Raw genomic sequence first — 22,291 nt, 5'->3', positions numbered from 1 at the left:
ACCAGATGCTATGATCTTAGTTTTCTGAATGTTGAGGTTTAAGCCAACTTTGTCACTCTCCTCTTTCACTTTCACAAGAGGTTCTTTAGTTCCTCTTCACTTTCTGCTATAAGGGTGGTGTCATCTGCATATCTGAGGTTATTGATATTTCTCCTGGCAATCTTGATTCCAACTTGTGCTTCTTCCAGTCCAGCGTTTCTCATGATGCACTCTGCATAGAAGTTAAATAAGCAGGGTGACAATATACAACCTTGACGTAATCCTTTTCGTATTTGGAGCCAGTCTGTTGTTCCATGTCCCGTTCTAACTGTTGCTTCCTGACCTGCGTATAGGTTTCTCAAGAGGCAGGTCAGGTGGTCTGGTATTCCCATCTCTTGAAGAATTTTCCACAGTTTATTGTGATCCACACAGTCAAAGGCTTTGGCATAGTCAATGAAGCAGAAATAGATGTTTTTCTGGAACTCTCTTGCTTTTTCCATGATCCAGCGGATGTTGGCAATTTGATCTCTGGTTCCTTTGACTTTTCTAAAACCAGCTTGAACATCTGGAAGTTCATCGTTCACGTATTGCTAAAGCCTGGCTTGGAGAATTTTGAGCATTGCTTTGCTAGCGTGTGAGATGAGTGCAGTTGTGCGGTAGTTTGAGCATTCTTTGGCATTGCCTTTCTTTGGGATTGGAATGAAAACTGACCTTTTCCAGTCCTGTGGCCACTGCTGAGTTTTCCAAATTTGAAGATCCATTTACTTATTCATAAATTATTAAGTGCAGAATATATGTCTCCCTTACAAGTGGTACTAATTTAAAAAAAATTGTTGACATGTAACATATATAGTTGAAAGACACTTACTCCTTGGAAGGAAAGTTATGACCAACCTAGACAGCATATTAAAAAGCAGAGACATTAGTTTGCCAGGAAAAATCTGTCTAGTCAAGGCTTTGGTTTTTCCAGTAGTCATGTATGGATGTGAGAGTTGGACTGTGAAGAAAGCTGAGTGCCGAAGAATTGATGCTTTTGAACTGTGGTGTTGGAAAAGACTTGAGAGTCCCTTGGACTGCAAGGAGATCCAACCAGTCCATCCTAAAGGAGATCAGTCCTGGGTGTTCATTGGAAGGACTGATGCTGAGGCTGAAACTCCAATATTTTGGCCACCTCATGCAAAGAGTTGATTCATTGGAAAAGACCCTCATATTGGGAGGGATTGGGGGCAGGAGGAGAAGGGGACGACAGAGGATGAGATGGCTGGATGGCATCACCAGCTCGATGCACATGAGTTTGGGTGAACTCATGGAGTTGGTGATAGACAGGGAGGCCTGGCGTGCTGTGATTCATTGGGTCACAAAGAGTTGGACACAACTGAGTGACTGAACCGAACATATATAGGCACAAATTATAAATGAACAGCTCACTGAACAAGTGAATACAGTGAACAAATCTGTTTAACCACCATCAAGATTAGAAAGGAAGAGATAGAATACTATCAACACCTGGAAAGCATCCTGCTTAGGCTCTCCTCCAATCAATCCCCTGCCCTCCTGTCCAAAAGTAATAATTCTCCTGACTTTTAAATCCATAGATTAATTTTACTATTTTTCTTTTACTTTATACAAGTATAATCATATCCACTATGTCATATTTATTTTGCTCAACAGCGTATATGCAAGTTTCATCCATGTCTGCTCATTTTCATTATTGCATGCAGGCTGAGTGCTAAGTCCCTTCAGTCGTGTTTGACTCTTCGTGACCCCATGAACTGTAGCCCACCAGTCTCCTCTGTCCATGGGATTTCCCAGGCAAGAATACTGGTGTAGGTTGCCATTTCCTTCTCCAGGGAATCTTCCTGATCCTGCATCCAATCCAAGTCTCCTGCATTGGCAGGCAGATTCTTTACTGCTGAGCCATCTGGGAAGCCATTATATGAATATATTATATTTATTTTACTTTAAAGAGCATTTAGTTTGTTTCCATTTTTAGAATTAAGATATAGTTCACACAAAATGTGCAAATCTTGTGTATAGTTTGATGAAATGTGAATAATATACAATGTAAACAATACCCCAATTAAGATATAGTTCCACTCATCCCAGTAATTTCCCTTCTGATCCTACCAATTACTGCCAGCCCACAGGCAACCACTGTTTTGATTTTGATCATCATAGGTTACTTTTGCCCGTTGTAAGACTTCATATAAATTGAATCATGCAAACATACTTTCTTTTGTTTTGTTTCACTTAGCATTAAGTTTTTGAGCTTCATACCTGATGTACATCAATCATTTCATCATTGAGTAGTATTGTACTGCATGAAATATACTACAATTTGTTTATGCATTTACTTATTTATTTTAGCCACTCTCTGTAGCATACAGGATCTTAGTTCCCTGACCAGGGTTCATACTCACATCCCTGTATTGGGAGTGAACCACCAGGGAAGTCCAGTATTTATACATTCATTGTTGATGTGCATTTGAATGAATAACATTACTATGAGTATTCTTGCATAGGTTTCTTCTGGATATGTATGTTTTTGTTTCTCTTAAGTGTAATTTTTGGATCATAGAGTAGATGTTTGTTTAACTTTATAAGAAACTGTGGAACTTTTTTCCCAAAGTCACTGAAGCATTTTGTACTCCTGCTGATGCTAGTTGATAGTTCTGGGTGCTCCACATCCTCACCCTTCTTAGTCTTTTAAATTGTAGCCATCCTGTTGAATGTATAGTAGTACACTTAATATGGTTTTAATTAGCAGTTCTCTGATTATTAATTTCACAAGTTTATTTGCCATTTGGGTATCTTCCTTTATGAAATGTGTATTGAAGTCTCTCGTTCAATTTTCTATTGGGATGATTCATTTCCTTTTTGATTGGTAGGAATTCAGTATATAGCCTAGAGGCACATCCTTTTTGGGTCAGACATGTTGCAAATATTGTCTCCTACTCTTTAGCTTGCCTTATTACTCTTAGTAGTCTCATTTTATTAACAGCTTTCTTGAGATGTAATTCACATGCCATATAATTCACCAATTTCAAGTGTACAGTTCTGTGGTTTTTGTTATATTATGCTATTACTTTTTAAAAATTATGCTAAGATACATATAACAATTTGCCATTTTAACCATTTTTTAGGGTAAAAATCAGTGGTAATAATTATGTTCATGATGTTCTTTAACCATCCATTTCCAATTTTTTTTTAATCATCCCAAACAGAAAATTCTAACTCTTAACAGTATCTTTAAAGAACAGAAAGTTAAAATTTTGTAACTCATTTTTTTCAGTCTTCTCTTTTGCTGTTAATACTTTTTGTGTCCATTACAAATGTTTTCTCATGTCAAGATCAGAAATAATAATTATAGCAACAGTAATAATGTATTTGTAGATTAGATAACAGTTCATAATACGCTTCCATCGGTCTATAAACTCTGTGGCAGGAGCACTGTGTTCTGTGTGAATGGTGCCCCCTGGAGTTGTGTCATGCCAGGCCATGCCATGGACCATGTCTGTTTTGTTCACAGTACTGTCCTCAACTCTTGCAGAGAGCAACTGGTAGTGTCTCAACAGATATGTGTTGAATATTTTGTTGCATGAATAATGCAATGAATTTGTTGCATGGGTGAAAATCTTACAGTCTTTAGTAGAGGTGCATGGAAGGAAACTTTTCTTTGTTTAAAAAAAGAGGAGGAGGGAATTAGGACAACTTGTAAAGGTAGTAAGTGAAGTGAAGTTGCTCAGTCTTGTCTGACTCTTTGTGACCCCGTGGACTGTAGCCTACCAGGTTTCTCCGTCCATGGGATTTTCCAGGCAAGAATGCTGGAGTGAGTTGCCATTTCCTTCTCCAGGAGATCCTCCCGACCCAGGGATTGAACCCAGGTCTGTAATGGTAGTAAATGATAATAAAAAAGATCACAGAGAGTTGATAAGCATTTATAACCTTGGAAAGACCTGTCTGTAGAGGAGCTAATATAGGTCAAACCCTTTATGTACTGTCATTCTTTTTTCCCCAAAATATTTCTAAAGGATGAGTTGAGAAACTTGTTAAAAATGGCCTTATTTCAATACTAAGCAAATGAGAGAATCACAGTTACCTACAGTTGCAAAGTCTTCAAGGACTCAGTTTTGAAGGAAGGAAGGGAGGGAGGGAGAGAGGAGGGGAAGGGGGTAGAGTGGGTGAAAGAGGAGAAGGGAGAGACAGGCACATGTAGGAACAATGAATGGATGCTCTCCCAGGGTTCTTTTTTATGTCTTGAAAGCTATGAAATGAAGAGTATCATTGCTATTTATAAAATGGGGATAATGATAATTACTTCTCAGGGTTGTCATGAATCTTAAATGTGATCAGCTGGCAGAATTCCTCGTACATAGTTGGCACAGTGTTTCTTATGGTGTGAATTTCAATAATTGTCATTAAAGCTGGTGAACTTGCTGTGCATATATAGAGAAAGTTTGGTGTGTATTAAGATGCTAGGCAGAAATTTAGCAGTTAATACAGTTGTAGGTATCTTGTATGTTTTAATTTCCCAGCAGGTATCTCCTCCTCTTACTTCTGGTGATAAGGGTGGCTTCAGCCTTGAGTGGGCCATGAGTTCTTTCCCAGGGTTTTAAGTGGATCTGGCAAAGAAGAGACCCTTTTTCTCTGTTGTGAGGTTGTGGAGATGTGACCTAGAGCTGGGGACAATGGAGCTAATGCTCACTGAAAACAAATGTGGAGATGCATCCAAATTCACTTTTCCCTTCCTTCCATTGTTTATATGATCTAATATGATGCTTTTTTTGGCTTAAGCTAATTCAAGTTTTTGTCTCTTGAAACCAAGAGAGTCTGGACAAATATGCAAATAACTTTGGAGGGCATTCCCTGGCAGGCCTGTGGTTAGGAGTCTGTGCTTCTACTGCAGGCAGTATGGGTTCTACCCCTGATCAGGGAACTAATATCTCGCATGTAGTGAGGCCAACAAACAAACAACAACACCAAGAACAAAAACCAACTTTGAGAGCCTACATTGATTTAAATTCTCTTTCAAGGGTCCCTAATTTTGGAAGCAACTGTTATTTGTTATTTATAGCCTTTACCTTATGTGTGTGTGGTTTATTTTGATTTGAAAAGCCAGTTTAGAAATATCATAAGATTCTTATTTGCACAAATTAAGATGGGATATATAAATACACGTAGTTTTTAAGATATTATTTTGTGGCTTTTTGTAATGCAGTATGTTGCATTTTTATTCAATGTCTTCTGTAGAGTAACAGCATGATTCAATGTAATCTCATAAGGTATAGCCTTTAAATGTATTTAAATGAGCACAGAGTTTTCAGCTGAATTTCAATTGGCTTTCCCTCAAGGAAATATGATAGTTGTAGGAATTTCTCATGACACAGCACAGTGACTTGAGAGGTAATTTAGAAGAGTTTTTATTTTACACTAATGAGTTGAATAGCAAAGAATAGCAAGAAGAGATAAGAAAGCCTTCCTCAGTGATCAATGCAAAAAAATGGAGGAAAACAACAGAATGGGAAAGACTAGAGATCTCTTCAAGAAAATTAGAGATACCAAGGGAACATTTCATGCAAAGATGGGCTCAATAAAGGACAGAAATGGTATGGACCTAACAGAAGCAGAAGATATTAAGAAGAGGTGGCAAGAATACACAGAGGAACTGTACAAAAAAGATCTTCATGACCAAGATAATCATGATGGTATGATCACTGACCTAGAGCCAGACATCCTGGAATGTGAAGTCAAGTGGGCCTTAGAAAGCATCACTACGAACAAAGCTAGTGGAGGTGATGGAATTCCATTTGAGCTATTTCAAATCCTGAAAGATGATGCTGTGAAAGTGCTGCACTCAATATGCCAGCAAATTTGGAAAACTTAGCAGTGGCCACAGGACTGGAAAAGTTCAGTTTTCATTTCAATCCCAAAGAAAGGAAATGCCAAAGAATGCTCAAACTACCGCACAATTGCACTCATCTCACATGCTAGTAAAGTAATGGTCAAAATTCTCCAAGCCAGGCTTCAGCAATACGTGAACTGTGAACTTCCAGATGTTCAAGCTGGTTTTAGAAAAGGCAGAGGAACCAGAGATGAAATTGCCAACATCCACTGGATCATGGAAAAAGCAAGAGAGTTCCAGAACATCTATTTCTGCTTTATTGACTATGCCAAAGCCTTTGACTGTGTGGATCACAATAAACTGTGGAAAATCCTGAAAGAGATGGGAATACCAGACCACCTGACCTGCCTCTTGAGAAGCCTATATGCAGGTCAGGAAGCAACAGTTAGAATTGGACATGGAACAACAGACTGGTTCCAAATAGGAAAAGGATTACATCAAGGTTGTATATTGTCACCCTGCTTATTTAACTTCTATGCAGAGTGCATCATGAGAAACCTGGACTGGAAGAAGCACAAGTTGGAATCAAGATTGCCGGGAGAAATATCAATAACCTCAGATATGCAGATGACACCACCTTTATGGCAGAAAGTGAAGAGGAGCTAAAGAGCCTTTTGATGAAAGTGAAAGAGGAGAGTGAAAAAGTTGGCTTAAAGCTCAACATTCAGAAAACTAAGATCATGGCATCTGGTCCCATCACTTCATGGGAAATAGATGAGGAAATAATGGAAACAGTGAGAGATACTATTTTGGGGGGCTCCAAAATGACTGCAGATGGTGACTGCAGCAATGAAATTAAAAGACACTTGCTCCTTGGAAGAAAAGTTATGACCAACCTAGATAGCATATTGAAAAGCAGAGACATTACTTTGCCAACAAAGGTCCATCAAGTCAAGGCTATGGTTTTTCCAGTGGTCATGTATGGATGTGAGAGTTGGACTGTGAAGAAAGCTGAGCACCAAAGAATTGATGCTTTTGAAGTGTGGTGTTGGAGAAGACTCTTGAGAGTCCCTTGGACTGCAAGGAGATCCAACCAGTCCATTCTGAAGGAGATCAGCCCTGGGATTTCTTTGGAAAGAATGATGCTGAAGCTGAAACTCCAGTACTTTGGCCACCTCATGCAAAGAGTTGACTCATTGGAAAAGACTCTGATGCTGGGAGGGATTGGCGGCAGGAGGAGAAGGGGACGACAGAGAATGCTGGATGGCATCACCGACTCGATGGACGTGAGTCTGAGTGAACTCCGGGAGTTGGTGATGGACAGGGAGGCCTGGCGTGCTGTGATTCATGGGGTCGCAAAGAGTTGGACACGACTGAGCGACTGAACTGAACTGAACTAAATGAGTTGAAAGAGAAAAATGGCAAACTTTCTGGATCCAAACAATCCAAACCCCAGACATCCTAGGAGAGGCAAAGATTTGAGAGCCTGTCACATTGATTTTGAAAGCTAAAGCAGTAATATAGTTTCCACCTGGACAGAAATTTTATTATTCATCTCAAATAAGAAGTAATATTAATTATATTATGAACTTTTATTGACGTATGATTTCATACCATAAAATCTACCTACTTTTAGAGTAGAAATAAATGATTTTTAGGAAATTCACATAGCTGTGCAACCATCAACATAATCCATCTTTAAAACATTCCTGTCATCCTACAAAGTTATCTTATGTTAACTTGTAATCACTCCGTTTTCTTAACTCCCAGCTTAAGACAACTGTTAGTCTATCTTGTGTCTCTATAAATGTACATTTCTGGACAGTTCAAATAAATGGGACAATACAGTACATATTTTTTGTGTGTCTGATTTCTTTCATTGACATAAGATTTTTGAAATTCATCCAGTATTGTAGCATGCATTTCGTTTCTTTGTATCGTTAAATAGTAACCATTATACGAAAACATCACATTTGGTTTATCCATTTACAAATTGATAGAGCCTTGGATCTCTTTCAGGGTTTTTTTTTTCTTTCTTTCCAACTGTGAATAATACTGCTGTGAGTATTCATCTACAAGTTTTTGTTTGGATATATTTTAAATTCTCTTGGGTAGATTCCTAGAAGTGGAACTGTAGAGTTCTGTGGTAAAGTTATGTTTAACACTGTAAGTACATAACTGCCAAACTGTTTTCCCAAGAAGGTGTACCATTTTACATTCCCATCAGTGTTGTATGAGGAGTCCTATTTTTCTATATCCTTGTCAACATTTGTTATTGTCTCTCTTTCTGATTATTGCCAATTAGTGAGTGTGTGTAGTAATATCTCATAATTTTGACTTGCATTTTCTTAATGAATAATGATGCTTAGAATCTTTTATATGTCTATTTTTAATGTCTATATTTTTTATATGTTACATATATTTTTATGTGTCTGTAATCCCATAACAAATAAATTCAAGGGATTAGATCTGATTGTCCACGTATATATTTTCTTTGGTAAAATGTCTATTCACCTTTTTAGCCCATTTTTCACTTGGGTTATTTCTATTTTTGTTATTACTAGTTATTCTTAATGGTTCTTTGATGTTGAACATATCTGCTATCCTCACAAAGTAGGTGGGAAATCTGGCAAATGTCCAGCTTTCTGTATATGCATGGCAATGTCTATATAACTAAAATAGGGGGTGATGTTTAAACTTTTTTTCATTTGTTTTTGTTACAGAAAAAAAGGAGGCACTGATGACAAGTTCTGGAATTTTGTAGAAATTTCGCAGAGCATGTGGAGACCACTGAGGCATAAAAGGCTTCATTTGCCAGCATGCATCATCATGGTCAAGCAGAACAGGCACCTTTGTTATTCCCCACAGGCAAGCCATCCTGGAGAAATACCAGCACACTTCCTCTACTGCCAGAAACCAAAAACACTGATTAGTGAATAGACACTAGTTCTACCTTCATTTGAAATGTTTTTGGATTTTATTTGGTTTACAATTTGGTGGTTCATAAAGGGAATTATTGAATTATTTGTCACTGTTAAATGATTGTAAAACTGCTTTAGTAATGTAGAGTCTGGTCCAGATGTGTGAAATAGTATGTTTTTGTTATGTGAGATTCATTTATATCTCTGTTTATGAATTGGAAATACTCATTCTACTTCTTTGGATTGCTTCTCCTCGAGTTTTATTCACTCTTGGTTGTCCTTTGTTATATATTCCTAAATTACTTTTAATAATACATCCAGTCCTCTGGAGATGAGCTATGGAAACTTAATAAGCTGTAGTTTTTTGTTCTGGAAGGACTGTTAATGACAATCTCTTTTAAGATTCAGATTTTGCTTGATAGGACAGTGTAGTTTCTGGAGATTTTGATACCTTGGGTCTGGGGTAGAGCCTGGGAATATATTTTGTGGGTAAGAACTTCAGGTGAGTCTTAGGATCAGGAAAGTTTGGGAAGCATTGATATGATAGATAAAGTACGACTTTGGATTCAGATGAACTTGGTTTCTAGTCATATTTAATCGCCGGTTGTGTGTTTTTGGGACACATAAACTACCTCTGTAAGTTTAATTTCTTTATAGGATTATTGAGTTAGTTAAAATAAATAACATACATAAAGAATGGGGCACAATAATTATGCAACAAGTTATCTATTCTAATTATATTCTGTTTAATGACAATCAGATCAGATCAGATCAGTCGCTCAGTCGTGTCCGACTCTTTGCAACCCCATGAATCGCAGCACGCCAGGCCTCCCTGTCCATCACCAACTCCCGGAGTTCACTCAGACTCACGTCCATCAAGTCGGTGATGCCATCCAGCCATCTCATCCTCTGTTGTCTCCTCCTCTTGCCCCCAATCCCTCCCAGCATCAGAGTCTTTTCCAATGAGTCAACTTCGCATGAGGTGGCCAAAGTACTGGAGTTTCAGCTTTAGCATCATTCCTTCCAAAGAAATCCCAGGGCTGATCTCCTTCAGAATGGACTGGTTGGATCTCCTTGCAGTCCAAGGGACTCTCAAGAGTCTTCTCCAATACCACACTTCAAAAGCATCAATTCTTCGGCGCTCAGCCTTCTTCACAGTCCAACTCTCACCAGCCAAATATTTGAACACTTATGGACAATGATGAAGACTCATTCTTTGCCCTCAAAAAACTTACCAATTAGTAGTGCGGTGGGGATGAGGTTTTTTTTACAGTGAAAAGCAATGTTATATCATCAAATAAGTTCAAAACCATTTTCTTTGGAAGAAGGGAAATGAAACAGGCAGACACTGCTAGGAGTGTAGGGTGATTTTATGGGGTGGAGCATGGGTGGCACTAGGAGCAATCCAGGGCAGGGGCAGGAAATAAGAAAGCATCTTTCAGAAAACACTGAAGAGTCCCATTGGTTTCTTTCAAAGAGCAAAATTAGAGTAGCACCAGGAAATAATGATAGAAAGACAGGTTGGAGGTGGACTTTAACAGAAGATTCAAGTAGTGTTTGACTTTTGCTTCCACTAAAGATTTTGAACAGGAGAGATAGTAAGAATATACCCTAGTCCTCTAAAAAATGTATTAGAAGTTTAAACTGATAATAGTGTGAAGGTAGGAATTGATTCGGGGAGGAGGGGAGTTAGTTTTTTTTTTTTCAGTAATAATAGTAAGTCAATAGTAATTAAGGGTTTGATAACAGTGGAAATCTGTATCTCAAAACGAAATAAAGATGCCTAAAATACACCTGTAAGATGCTGTCGTAAATAAAGGGGAAAAAGGTCCATATGAAAGGTTTTCCATATTACTCATATCAAATTTTTAAAAAAGTCGTGTCCCTTCTTTGAGTGGCTTTCAACTACAAGAGAGCCAAAAGGTTGAAGAAAGAAACAAGAGGACTGTCCCAGACTAGAGGGTCGGGAAGCCAGCACCCTAACGGGAGGGGGCGTGTGCATGGGCGGGGATGCAGGCGGAGGTGCGCGGCAGCCCCGGGGTATCGCGAGAGTTGGGCGGACGAGCAATCGCAGCAGTCAATTCCCCCACCCTCCCGGGAGGAGCCGCCGGCCCTGGACTCTCCAAATTCTGAGCTCTCATCATGGCGGCGGCGGCCGCTGCGGCCGTCGGGGGGCCGCAGCCACCCCAAGCCGAGGTGCCTGCTCCCGGGCTGGCCCTGGACAAAGCAGCCACCGCCGCGCACCTGAAAGCGGCCCTCAGCCGGCCGGACAACCGGGCAGGTGCTGAGGAGCTGCAGGCGCTGCTGGAGCGGGTGCTGAGCGCCGAGCGGCCGCTGGCAGCGGCTGCGGACGGCGAGGAGGCGGCGGCGGCCGGCGGCGGGGGCGGTCCGGGGGCGGCCGAGGAGGAGGCTCTGGAGTGGTGTAAGTGCCTTCTGGCGGGCGGCGGAGGCTACGACGAGTTCTGCGCGGCGGTGCGGGCCTACGACCCCGCGGCGCTATGCGGCCTGGTCTGGACTGCCAACTTCGTGGCCTACCGCTGCCGGACGTGCGGCATCTCCCCCTGCATGTCGCTTTGCGCCGAGTGCTTCCACCAGGGTGACCACACCGGACACGACTTCAACATGTTCCGTAGCCAGGCCGGGGGTGCCTGCGACTGCGGAGACAGCAACGTGATGCGGGAGAGTGGGTGAGTGGAGTCTTTCCCGGGGGCGGGGGACACCGCGGGATTGTCCAGGCCGAGTCTGAAGAGGCCTCGGGGAGGGGAAGCTCGGAGCCGACTCCGAGCTGTCAGGAGAAAGAAGTGGGGGAAGGTGCAGCCACATGGGGATGGAAGTGACTGAGCTGTCAGCGGTGAAAAGGGGATGGAGAGGAGGGGAGAGCGGAGAGCGTATTTAGAGAACGAGGCTGGGAATTTCGGGGAAGCCGGGGCGAACGAGTGATTGCGAGAAAAGAGCCAGTGCCTAGAGTAGGAGCGGAGAGAAGAGGAAAGGATACTTGGGAAATCTGGTGTCGAGCTGTCAATTGTGTACTTGCTGGGGAAGGCTTTAAAGCCTCTCGTTTCTTGGGAAGAAACTGATGATGTGATTTGGATTATTTGGGAGAGCGATGATAATGGGGACTAAATTGGGTCGCGGGATGATGAGAGTGGGGGAAGTGGTCTTGCAGCTGCAGAGGAGGACAGCTTGTGGAAAGGGACTTCTGAACTGTCAGTGTGTCAGTGTGAGGGAAGGAGCTCCTGAGCTGATGGGGGTTGAGGGAGGAGGGAAGGGGAGGGGCCTGAATGAAAAGTGACTGTTGAGCTGTCAGTGGAGTATTTGGTGTGCTGGAATGACAGCTAGAATTGAGCTACTGAGCGAGCAGTCAGTTATAGAATACCCTCCATACCAGAACAAGCAAAACACTGAGCGAATTAGGAATCAAGTCCTAGGTCTTCTCTAGTTAAAAGGGCACTTTATTCATGGACTAATACGCGAACCTCTATCTAAAAGGAAACACTCAACAGATGCTTTTTCGATAGGAATGTTGTACCAGGATGTTGGGATTTGCCAAAAGACATTTCAGAGATTGCAGGGAGTTAAAGAGTTGGTACATGTTGTGTCTTGGCTTGGGATATGATGTCTAGGGAAGTCCTGTGAGAAGAAAAAAGCTTAGTCAAAGAGAGCTTTTTGGTTGGGTAGTATCTGAAAGAATGTTAGCAAATCCAGTTATTCAAGTTTTTCGATTTTCAGGTCTTATAATTAATGATAGAGTATTAGAAATGGTCTCTGTTTTCCTTGGAGTAGGTTACTGTTACCTGTAGGTTACTGTTACTGCAAAATGTTTGTATCTATTAGGTACATACATGACCTATGTCTTAAGCAGCTTATGCAAGAGTAGAAAATGGTAAGTTCCTTAAATAGTCTGGGAGTTAGAGGAGGCTTCTGTGCAGAGGGAGTAAGAAAAAGCTTCAGAAAGGAGCTTGCTAATAATGATAATACTTGTAATTCTGCTGCTGCTGACGACAATAGTAATAATTGCAGCTAACATTTGCTAACTTTAGAGTGTATGCCTGACACTTAAAAATACTTTCAAGATTGATAATTAAATAGGTAAAATTTTTTTAGCTAAAAAGCAAAAAAATAAAAATATACACAGTTTAAAGTTTCCCTCTCATCCTGTCTCCTGTCTGTCCAGTTTCTTTCCACTGTTTTTAGTTTCTCTTAGTGTGAAAACAAGAGTGAATATGTATTTTGATTTTTCAGTCTCTTTATATCATATACATTAGTCTATGCATTTGCATTTTTCACTTAAGAGGTCTGTCAGTAAATCAGTGTACTCTGTTAAAAAAATCTGCATAGTGTTTCATGTCATAAATTTGCCATTCTTAGTCATAACTTTTGATGGACATATTGGTTCCAATATGAAATTACAAGCTGATATACCTTCTTTTCACACCTGTGCAAGAATATCAATGGGATAAATAAAGTGAAATTTCCAGATTGCCCCCCCATAAGACTTAGTAGTAAGCAGAGCACGTGACTGTTCTACAACAGCCTCATCAACAGAGTGCTATTAAAATTTTGAATTTTTATCCACCTGTTTGGAAAATAATGATCAAATATTAAAACCTGCTTTACGTGATTAGCTCATTTAATCAATAACTCCAAGACTGTTACTCATTATCCCCATTGTACAGAAGAGGAAAGTGGGGCGCAGGGTTTAAGACACTTGCTCAGGATTATACAAGTAGTTGGCTATGCATCTTGATGCCAGAGCCTGACAGCTTCACCATTCTCTCTATTGCCTTTACAAATAACATTCTTATTGGTACTTCCATTTGTTACTATGTTCCTTTTTTTTTTAATATGCCATTCTTAGTTAGGCCTTTTTTTCTTTTTCTTTTTAAAATCTTACCTGTTAAAAACATTTAAGAGGGATTTCAAAACAGAGGAATTGGAACAGTGCCTTATTGATCCTTAGACATTTTTACTTCTTAGTCAATGTTAACATTTAAGAAACCCGCAGAGTACGTGAAAGTAGGAGATAATATTCTTTCCTGAATTTTAGAACCAAATGGCATAATTAATTATCAGGTTCATTTGGATGAGATGCATATCTGATATCTCATTGTGATGCTTCATTGTGGGAACAGAAATATCTCAGTGAGTTTCTTTCAAGGTACTTGTACAGTTTTAGGGCATCTGGGCTGTAGCCGGTCCATATCTTAATCTCATAGCATTTGCCTTCACTGACATCTTGCAGATTCTTATTTTTCCCCTAATCAGGCAAGCCTCCCTTTATCAGATGATACATGCCTGCGTGCTCAGTCGCTTCAGTTGTGTCTGACTCTTTGTGACCCTATGGACTGTAGCCCACCAGGCTCCTCTGTCCATGGGGTTCTCCAGGCAAGAATATTGGATTGGGTTGTCCTGTTCTTCTCCAGGACGTCTATAGTACTTAAATAATTATTGTCTGTCTAAAATGCATAGCTATTGTCTGTACATGCCAGCCGTTGCCATGCTGTTTCACGATGGGCAAGAGTGAACAATAAACAATATTATGGCCATGTGATTATTCTGAAATTTTTACAACTCTTTGGGTTGGACAGGATAATTCTTCTGGGCTACGTACCTAATTACTGCTTTGAGAGACACAGGATGTTAGCCAGTGGTGCAGGTTGAAAGGCTGCCTCTGGAATCTTTTTAGAACTGGGAATCATTAAAAAATCCCTGGTGGGCAAAGCTGGACTACCCTCACATGGGTGGAATATAACTTTTCTCAAGCTTTTGATGTTTCTTAAAACCTTTTTGGTTGCTAAAGATCGAAGATGTGTTGATTTTAGTGTTGTTTGTTATTTTAATTGTCATAGAAGTTTGTATATCCTATTCAGCAAATTTTAAAGGAAGGATTCTATTGTTCTCTGTATCTTGTTCTTAATAAAAGAGAAGAAACCCTGCTGTGCCTTAATCCTTTCCCCAAGTGTCTGACTGTTTTGGGTAGGATGTTGTATGATTGGAGATGGGAAGAATCAAATATTTGGTCCATCACAACCTGTATTACTGTTTAATTTTCAGATTTATAATTACAGAAATATGCAAGGAGGATTCAGTTTTCTTTGATTAGTAGTAATAAATGTGGCGTATTAACAGGTATACAAATCAAAGGAAGAAAACAGCTGAGAACTCATTTGTAGTAAGAGATTACAAAGCCTATAGAAACTGTGTATTAGTCATTGTGTGTTTGGACTTCCCTGGTGGTCCAGTGGTTAAGACTCAATGCTTCCAAATGCTAGAGGTGTGAGTTTAATCCCTGGTCAGGGAACTAAGATTCCGAGCTTTGCAGCATGTCCAAAAATAAATAAATAAAAATAAATTTAAGTAAAAATTTAAAAGATAAATTTTAAGAATAGTAATGGAAAATATAAAATAATGTTTGACTGGTTTGGGGTTCTGATGTTACAAACCAGAAATTGGAATTTTAAACATTTAGTTTTCAAATTTTGATGCAGAGGATGACCGTTTTCATATTCTATTCTGCATTACAGATTTTTTTTTGCTACCTTCCTTATTTTCCCTCACAGATTCTAAACTCTTTAAAAATTAGAAAATTCGTCTTGCTATTATTAATCAAAGGCTCTTGTGCTTGCTTATTAGGTAGATAGTATGTGTTGAATTAAACTGGATAAACTAGTGACTGTTTTACCTTAAAATTTACCCTGAAGTCACATTGCTTTAGTTATTCAGGAGGTGGCATGGATTATTAAATCCAAAGCATCTTTTTTTTTTTTTTTAGGAGAAGAAATTTTATTTTCAAGGATTCGTGCAACAGTGGTGAATAAAATATTTTATTTCAGCTATAAAAAGCTGACTTCATTCTACCCTGGCATACAGGGTTTATGGTGTGCCAGTTTAAATCTGAGGCAGTACTACTATCTCCATTCTTCTACCCCTAACAGACTCTGTTAAAGGAACAACTTCCTACGATTTTCATTCAAAAATATGACATACCAACCAAAGCATCTTTTTTCGGTGTACTTCAGGAATTGTTATTATTTTTCAATTTCAAAAGTAATACTTACTGGTTATAACATAAAAATAGGTGGATAAAGTAAAAAGTAAAGTTTCCTCTTTCCTCCATCCCACTTCTCAGTGAGAGATTTCCCTTTCTTTTGAGCTTAATTTTAACTAAATTATAACTTAAATTATAATTTAACTTATAACTAAAAAGATTTTAGTTATAATTTATTCAGCGTTTCTAGATGTTTTGTTGTGGGAAGTTTTTAGGTTATTTGGTGTGTGGCAGTGCTAGAAATACTTTGGCCACCTGATGCAAAGAGCTGACTCATTTGAAAAGACCGTGATGCTGGGAAAGATTGAGGGCAGAGGAGAAGGGGCGACAGCGGATGAGATGGTAGGATGGCATGACCAACTCAGTGGACATGGATTTGGTTAGACTCCGGCAGTTGATGATGGACAGGGAGGCCTGGTGTGTGGTTCATGGGGTCGCAAAGAGTCGGACATGACCGAGTAACTGAACTGAACTGAGTGCTAGAAATTGAAGCCGTAGATGTCTGGTTGAATAGTGTTACACTCTCTGTACCTTTCTTTTCCCCCTGAACATACTTATTGAGACTGTCTCTTATTAGTACATGGAGAACAATTTGATTTTCTTTTTAAATTGTATTCTATTGCATTTTGATATTTTTGTATTTTACTGTAATTTATTCAGTCAGTTCACTACTGATAGACATGTAAATTAAGTCTTAGGCTTAATATAAGCGTAACTGAAGTCAGTATTCTTGTATACACGTCTTTGTGTGTGTGTGTGAGTATATGTGTGAAGATAAACTCCCTGAAGTAATATCTCGGTTAATGGAAATGTGCATTTTAAACTTTTGATAGCGCCCTCCAAAGAAATTAATTTACACTCTTACCAATAATGTACAAAAGAGCATGTTTCCCAACATCTTGGCCAGTGTATATAGTGTTAGCAGTTTTTCTGATCTTTGTTAATCTGATAAGTGAGAAATGATATCTTTTTCATCTGTTAGTTATCCCTTCCCCCACTCCCCTTTCCTCCCAGACTGGAGTATTTTGAAGCAAATCTCAGGTATCTTATAATTCAACTTATAAATATTTATGTATTTCAGTAAAGAGATATGAACCCTTAAAAATGAAATAGAACCCAAATGTCCATTGACAGATGAATGGATAAACAAAATGTGGTATATTCAGCCTTTACAAGGAATGACATTCAGACATGAGCTACAATATGGATGAACCTTGAAAATCTTAACGCTAAATGAATAAACCTGATGTAAAAACACAAATATTGTATGATCCTATTTATATGAAGTTCTCGCAATCGTTTAATTACCAAGAGAGAAAGTAGAATGGTGGTTGCCAGGGGCTTGGCAAGATGGAAGTGAGGACTTGTTTAATGGGTAGAGTTTCAGTTTGGGAAGATAAAAATGTTCTTGAGTTGTATGGTGGTAATGGTTGCATAACAATGTGAATATCCTTAATACCACTTAAAATGGTTAAAATGATAAATTTTATGTGTATTTTATCACAAAGGATTGTAGTACTGTTACCACAATTATAGTACCTAAAATATTCATAGTTATTTTTTGATATCTTCAACTATCCAGTGAGTGTTCAGATTTTCCCACTTGTCTCATAAATGATTTCTTAGGGTTGATTTAGGATTAGGATGCAGAGTTCTACTATTGTACTTGGTTTTCATTTCTCTGAAGAATCTTAATTTATACTTTTCTCCACTCCTCCTCTTTTTTCCTTCTTTCAATGTATTAGTTGAAGAAATCAACGTTCTGGGATTTAATGATTGCAGCTCTGTGATATTTAACTTGTTCCTCTGCCCACTATTTCCTGTAAACTGGTAGTTGGATCTAGAGTCTTGATCAAATTTTAGGTTCTGTTTTTGGGGAGGTGGTGCAAGAAAACTTAATAATGGTGTCTTATACTTCCTGTTGAATTGTAGCAGGAGTCACAGAATATCTCCTTGTCCCTTCTTTAGTAAATGCTAGGTTGATCAGTGCGTTCAGGTTTGTCAGCCCAGTCCATACGTCGTCAAGTTCCATATCATGTCAAAGATTTTTGCAGCTATTGACTATCACTGTCTAGACCCATTATTTCATTACAGGCTGCAAAATGGTGATACTCTAATTGTATTATCCTTTCATATATTACTGAGTTCTTTCTAGAATACTCAAAGTTTCAAGGATCAGCTATACTTACTTACATCTGTATCTCTAGACATGTTTTACAGAGATCTTCTACTGAGGGGTGTACTGTGGTCAAACAAACTTGGGAAATACTACATGTTGTATATTCTTGGCTATCTGCAATGTATAACATTAAAAAAAAATCCTGTAGTAAAGAAATCTGTAAATTTGAACAATCACAGTTTCATTGATTAAATCTAGGAAGCTATTATTTTTGAGTCATACCAGTTTGGAAAATTTTGTCCACTTGACTACCCTTCCATGTCTAAAACTGAATCAGCTGTATATATCTCTCCAAAAAAGATTTTCCTTTTCTTTCTTTCTGTTTAAATTAGTTTAATTTCCCCTCCTCGTCAGAAATCCTAGCTATTAGTGGCTTAAACTTTGAAGCATTTATTGTTTTGCATCTTGGGACTAGTTCAGTGTTACAGGGACACAGGCTTTTTATAAACTTTTGTTTCATCACTCAGTTTGTTTATATTTTGTCTTTGTTGTCTCATGGCTGGGGAAAAACAGAGGAATGGATTTTGGGTAGATATCTAACAGTGTCTGCTTGTATCATTATTGATTCTTTCCTTTTCTTCTCCTCACATGCTTGATACTAAGACCTGTTCTTTTGTTTTCTCTTAGATTTGTTCTTTTCATTCTCTGCTGTTACCTTAGGCCAAGCCTTCATGACGTAATAATCTATTCCATGATAATTACTATTTTCCTGCCTGTAATAATTTCACAGTTCAGTCTGACCTTCACTCATATAAAATTCTGCTTCACATATGTCACAACTTTGCTTAAAATAACTTCTCATATTTTATAGGCTAATGTCTGAAGCCTTTAGCCTGGCATCAGTGTTTTCCACAACATGGCCTCTACGTACATTGCCAACTGTACGTCTCCATTGCAGTAGGATCCTCTCTGTTACTTTTTTAAAAATTTTAGTTCACTGTTTGTATTCCTGTCCTTGAAGTCTCAGTTGTATCCTGTGCTGCAAAGTCCGGTTGCAAGTTTTATTTTTACTGTCAAGCTCATGTGTAAGGGCAGCACTCCTATAGCATATGTACAGTGTGAAACCATACTGCAGGATTTGATTTTCTGAATTACAGGTTTTTGTTTTTTTTTTTTCATTTTTAGTTTCTATCCCTACAGATAGCAAACTTTCAATAAAAATTTTATAATGAGGACCTTGCCATATATATCTCTTTTATTTGTGTTTTCTTTGCTCATATTCAGAGTTTTATTTATGTATTTACATGGATTTCTTGTGAAATTTTCTTCCCTGTGAATCTGGAATTTTCTCCATAGCAGTATCCATCTAACTCAAGTCACAAATTCAAACAAAGGAGCACAACATTCCTCCTGTACTGAGAGCTTGAAGGAAGAAGAGTTAAAGAAATCTTTGTTCTCTGTTCTGTGTTCATTGTACTTTTTGTCATTGCTAATTTACTAGAAATAACTGCTTAGTGGAGAAGATTCTACTTGAGCTGAGTGTAATTTCTAGTCATCTTTATTGTTATGAGTTTAACTACAACAGTAGTGTGGAAGTCTGGTTAAATTGTAAATTTTTTCTAATTTGTATTTCATGTTAAAGTCTAAAACTATTTTCAACTATGAAACATTTTCAATATACATCAAAGTATAAAAATATAACAAGTACTTTTGTACTCACCATTTAGATTAATAGAGGTCAACTTTGTTATAGTTGCCTTTTTTCAGTCAAAAAACTGAAGGTCATGCTCTTCTCCCTATATCTTTTCCTCCCTAAGAATTACCATTATCCTGAAATTCCTGTGTCATATGCATGCATGTTTTACTTTTATATTTATTCAATATGTTTTACATTTGCTTAAATGTACTACATTTAAACTATATATATGTTTATAATTCTTTTAGTATGGAAAATTTACATGAATTATTTTATATTAATCCTTCTGCATCTTGCCTTTTTCATTTACCATGTTGCTAAAATAGACTAGTTCATTAATTTCTAATTACTATTATACATTCTATAGTATGCTTAAACCATGGTTTGCTTATCTATTTCTTTGCTGAGGGGACAGTTAGATGCTTTACATTTTTCATTGTTTCCAAAAGGGCTTCAGTGAACATCTTTGTATGTATCTCCTTGTGTAGATATACCAGAATTTTTTTTAGGCCAGAGTCTGAGAAGAGGGATTGCTGGATCATAGGGTGTGCATTCTTCAGCACACCTTACTAGATAGCTGAGAATTGATTTCCATTGTTTTATCCAATTTACTTCCAATTACTCTTCCACCAGGAAATTGAGTTCCCGTTTTTCTGTTTATCAGGAGTTGCTGATATATTAAAAAAATAAAGAATATATTTGAAAAATTTTGCCAATCTGTTGGTTATAAGCAAGCATGTTTTCACATGTTTTTAGGTCATTTAATTTCTTCTTTTGTGAACTGCAGGCTTTTCTCTAGCTGTGGAGAGCAGGGGCCTAGTTACGGTGTGTGAACTTCTCATCGTGGTGGCTTCTCTTGTTACTGAGCACGGATGGGCCCGCACAGCAGCAAGGACCCAGCACAGCTGAAAATAAATAAATAAATAAAATAAAATACAGTTACTATCAATTAGATTAAAAAAGAAAAGAAAATCTATAGGCATTTTTTAAAACAAAGGTAAAGAGGATTGCTTTAAAATACACAAATAATACAGACTAGAGTGGACATTTGTGTGGTTTTCTATTTTAAATATAACAGTGTGTTCCTGTTAGTCCCAAACTCCCAAAATGTTCCCCCCCCCACCCTGTCCCCCACTCTGGTAACCACAGGTTCATTCTCTAAGTCTGTGAATTTATTTTCCTTTTGTTAACAAGTTCATCTGTATTATTTTTCGTTTTCAGTTTGCACAGATAAGTGATATCATATGATATTTGTCTGTCTCTGTCTGACTGACGTCACTTAGTATGATAATGTCCAGGTCCATCTGCGTTGCTGCTGATGGCATTATTTCACTGTTTTCAGTGGCTGAGTAATACTCCATTGTGTGTGCCACATCTTCTTTATCTATTCGTTTGTCAATGGACATTTAGGTTACTTTCATGTCTTGACCACTGTAAATATCTGGCACCATTTATTAAACAATCATTTTTTTCTTCATTGATCTTACTGCCACTATATGACAGCTCTTGTATCAGTTTCCTGTATATGTCTTAAACTCTTGTATTGATATGTCTCTTGTAACAATATCATATGTTTTAATTATTACAACATTAGAATAAATCTCAATATGGTAAGATTTCCCTTATTGTTCTTCAAAAGAATTTTGGCTCTACTTGGTCTCAACTTTTTCATTTCAATATCAGGGTCATCTTGTCAAGTTCTGTGGAAAATTCTGTTAGTTATTTATTGGAATCACATTACATTTTAGGGCACTGCAGAAGGAGGCTCTTACAAGGATATTCATTATACTATTTGTAATAGGAAAAAAATAGACACAATGAGATTAGTAAACTGTGGTTTAATCATGCAGTGGAATTCTTTTCAGTAGAAAACACACTTTGTTAAAAGTAGTATTAAATCTGCCTAACCATGAGAGTAATCCAAATTGTTGTTTCTGTAAGTAAAGTATTCCTCCATAAATTGTGTAGCTTTTGTTATATTTATTCCTGGATAATTTATTTTTGTTTCTACTATAGATAATATCATTTTAAAAATTGCTTTTTCCAATTTCTTTTTTAATGCTTTTTCCTAATATTTTGTATTATAAAAGTATTCAAATGCTATTAATTTTTAAATATTGATCAAACCATCTTTGAAGTCTCTTCTAATAGCTAATCTGTGTATTACAATAATCTGTGTGTATATATATAAAATGTATTTAAGATTTCTTTATTTTTTGGGTGTGGTGGGTCTTCGTTGCTGCACATGGGCTTTCTCTAGCTGTGGTGAGTGGGGCTTCCCTGCAGTGGTGGGCTCCTTACTGCAGGGCTCCTCTGGCCGAGCACCGGCTCTAGGTGCGCACAGGTTTCAGTAGTTGCAGCTCCTGGACTCTGGAGTGGGATCAGTGGTGGTGGCACACAGGCTTAGTTGCTCCGTGGCACGTGGGATCTTCCCAGACCAGGGGTTGAACAGGTGTCCTTTGCATTGTAAAACGGATTCTTAACCACTGGACCACCAGGGAAGCCCCTCGAATAATATTTTAACTGCGTTGAGACTTTTAGTTGACATTTGTTTTCCCTTACACTTTGAATATACTTTTCTGTTGTCTTCTGGTCTCCGTTGCTGAGAGGTTATATTCCATCTGGTTGTTCTTTTGTAATCAATCTGCCTTTTTAATTGGTTGCTTTTAAGGTTTATTTTTTGGTA

At 38.2% G+C, this 22,291-nt stretch overlaps 1 protein-coding gene across 7 annotated transcripts in view; it reads left to right on the top strand.

The window, feature by feature from the left end:
* The first annotated feature begins 10,825 nt into the window (after positions 1-10,825).
* The window catches only part of UBR3 (ubiquitin protein ligase E3 component n-recognin 3), a 204,332-nt gene continuing 192,866 nt past the window's right edge, over positions 10,826-22,291 (top strand). For 5 of the 7 annotated variants that reach the window (XM_027558103.1, XM_027558090.1, XM_027558093.1 and 2 more), the window contains exon 1: positions 10,830-11,429. In XM_027558103.1, coding sequence (XP_027413904.1) covers positions 10,885-11,429 — 545 coding nt within the window. In that variant the 5' untranslated portion in view covers positions 10,830-10,884. Of the gene's footprint in view, positions 11,430-22,291 lie in introns of all 7 variants that reach the window. The other 2 variants (XM_027558097.1, XM_027558094.1) reach the window with 2 other exon arrangements.

The sequence above is a fragment of the Bos indicus x Bos taurus genome, chromosome 2 (genome assembly GCF_003369695.1).
Source record: "Bos indicus x Bos taurus breed Angus x Brahman F1 hybrid chromosome 2, Bos_hybrid_MaternalHap_v2.0, whole genome shotgun sequence".
In the NCBI taxonomy this organism is placed as follows: Eukaryota; Metazoa; Chordata; class Mammalia; order Artiodactyla; family Bovidae; genus Bos; species Bos indicus x Bos taurus.
The sequence above is the reverse complement of the archived record's forward strand: the minus strand, read 5'-3'. Positions and strand labels throughout refer to the sequence as shown.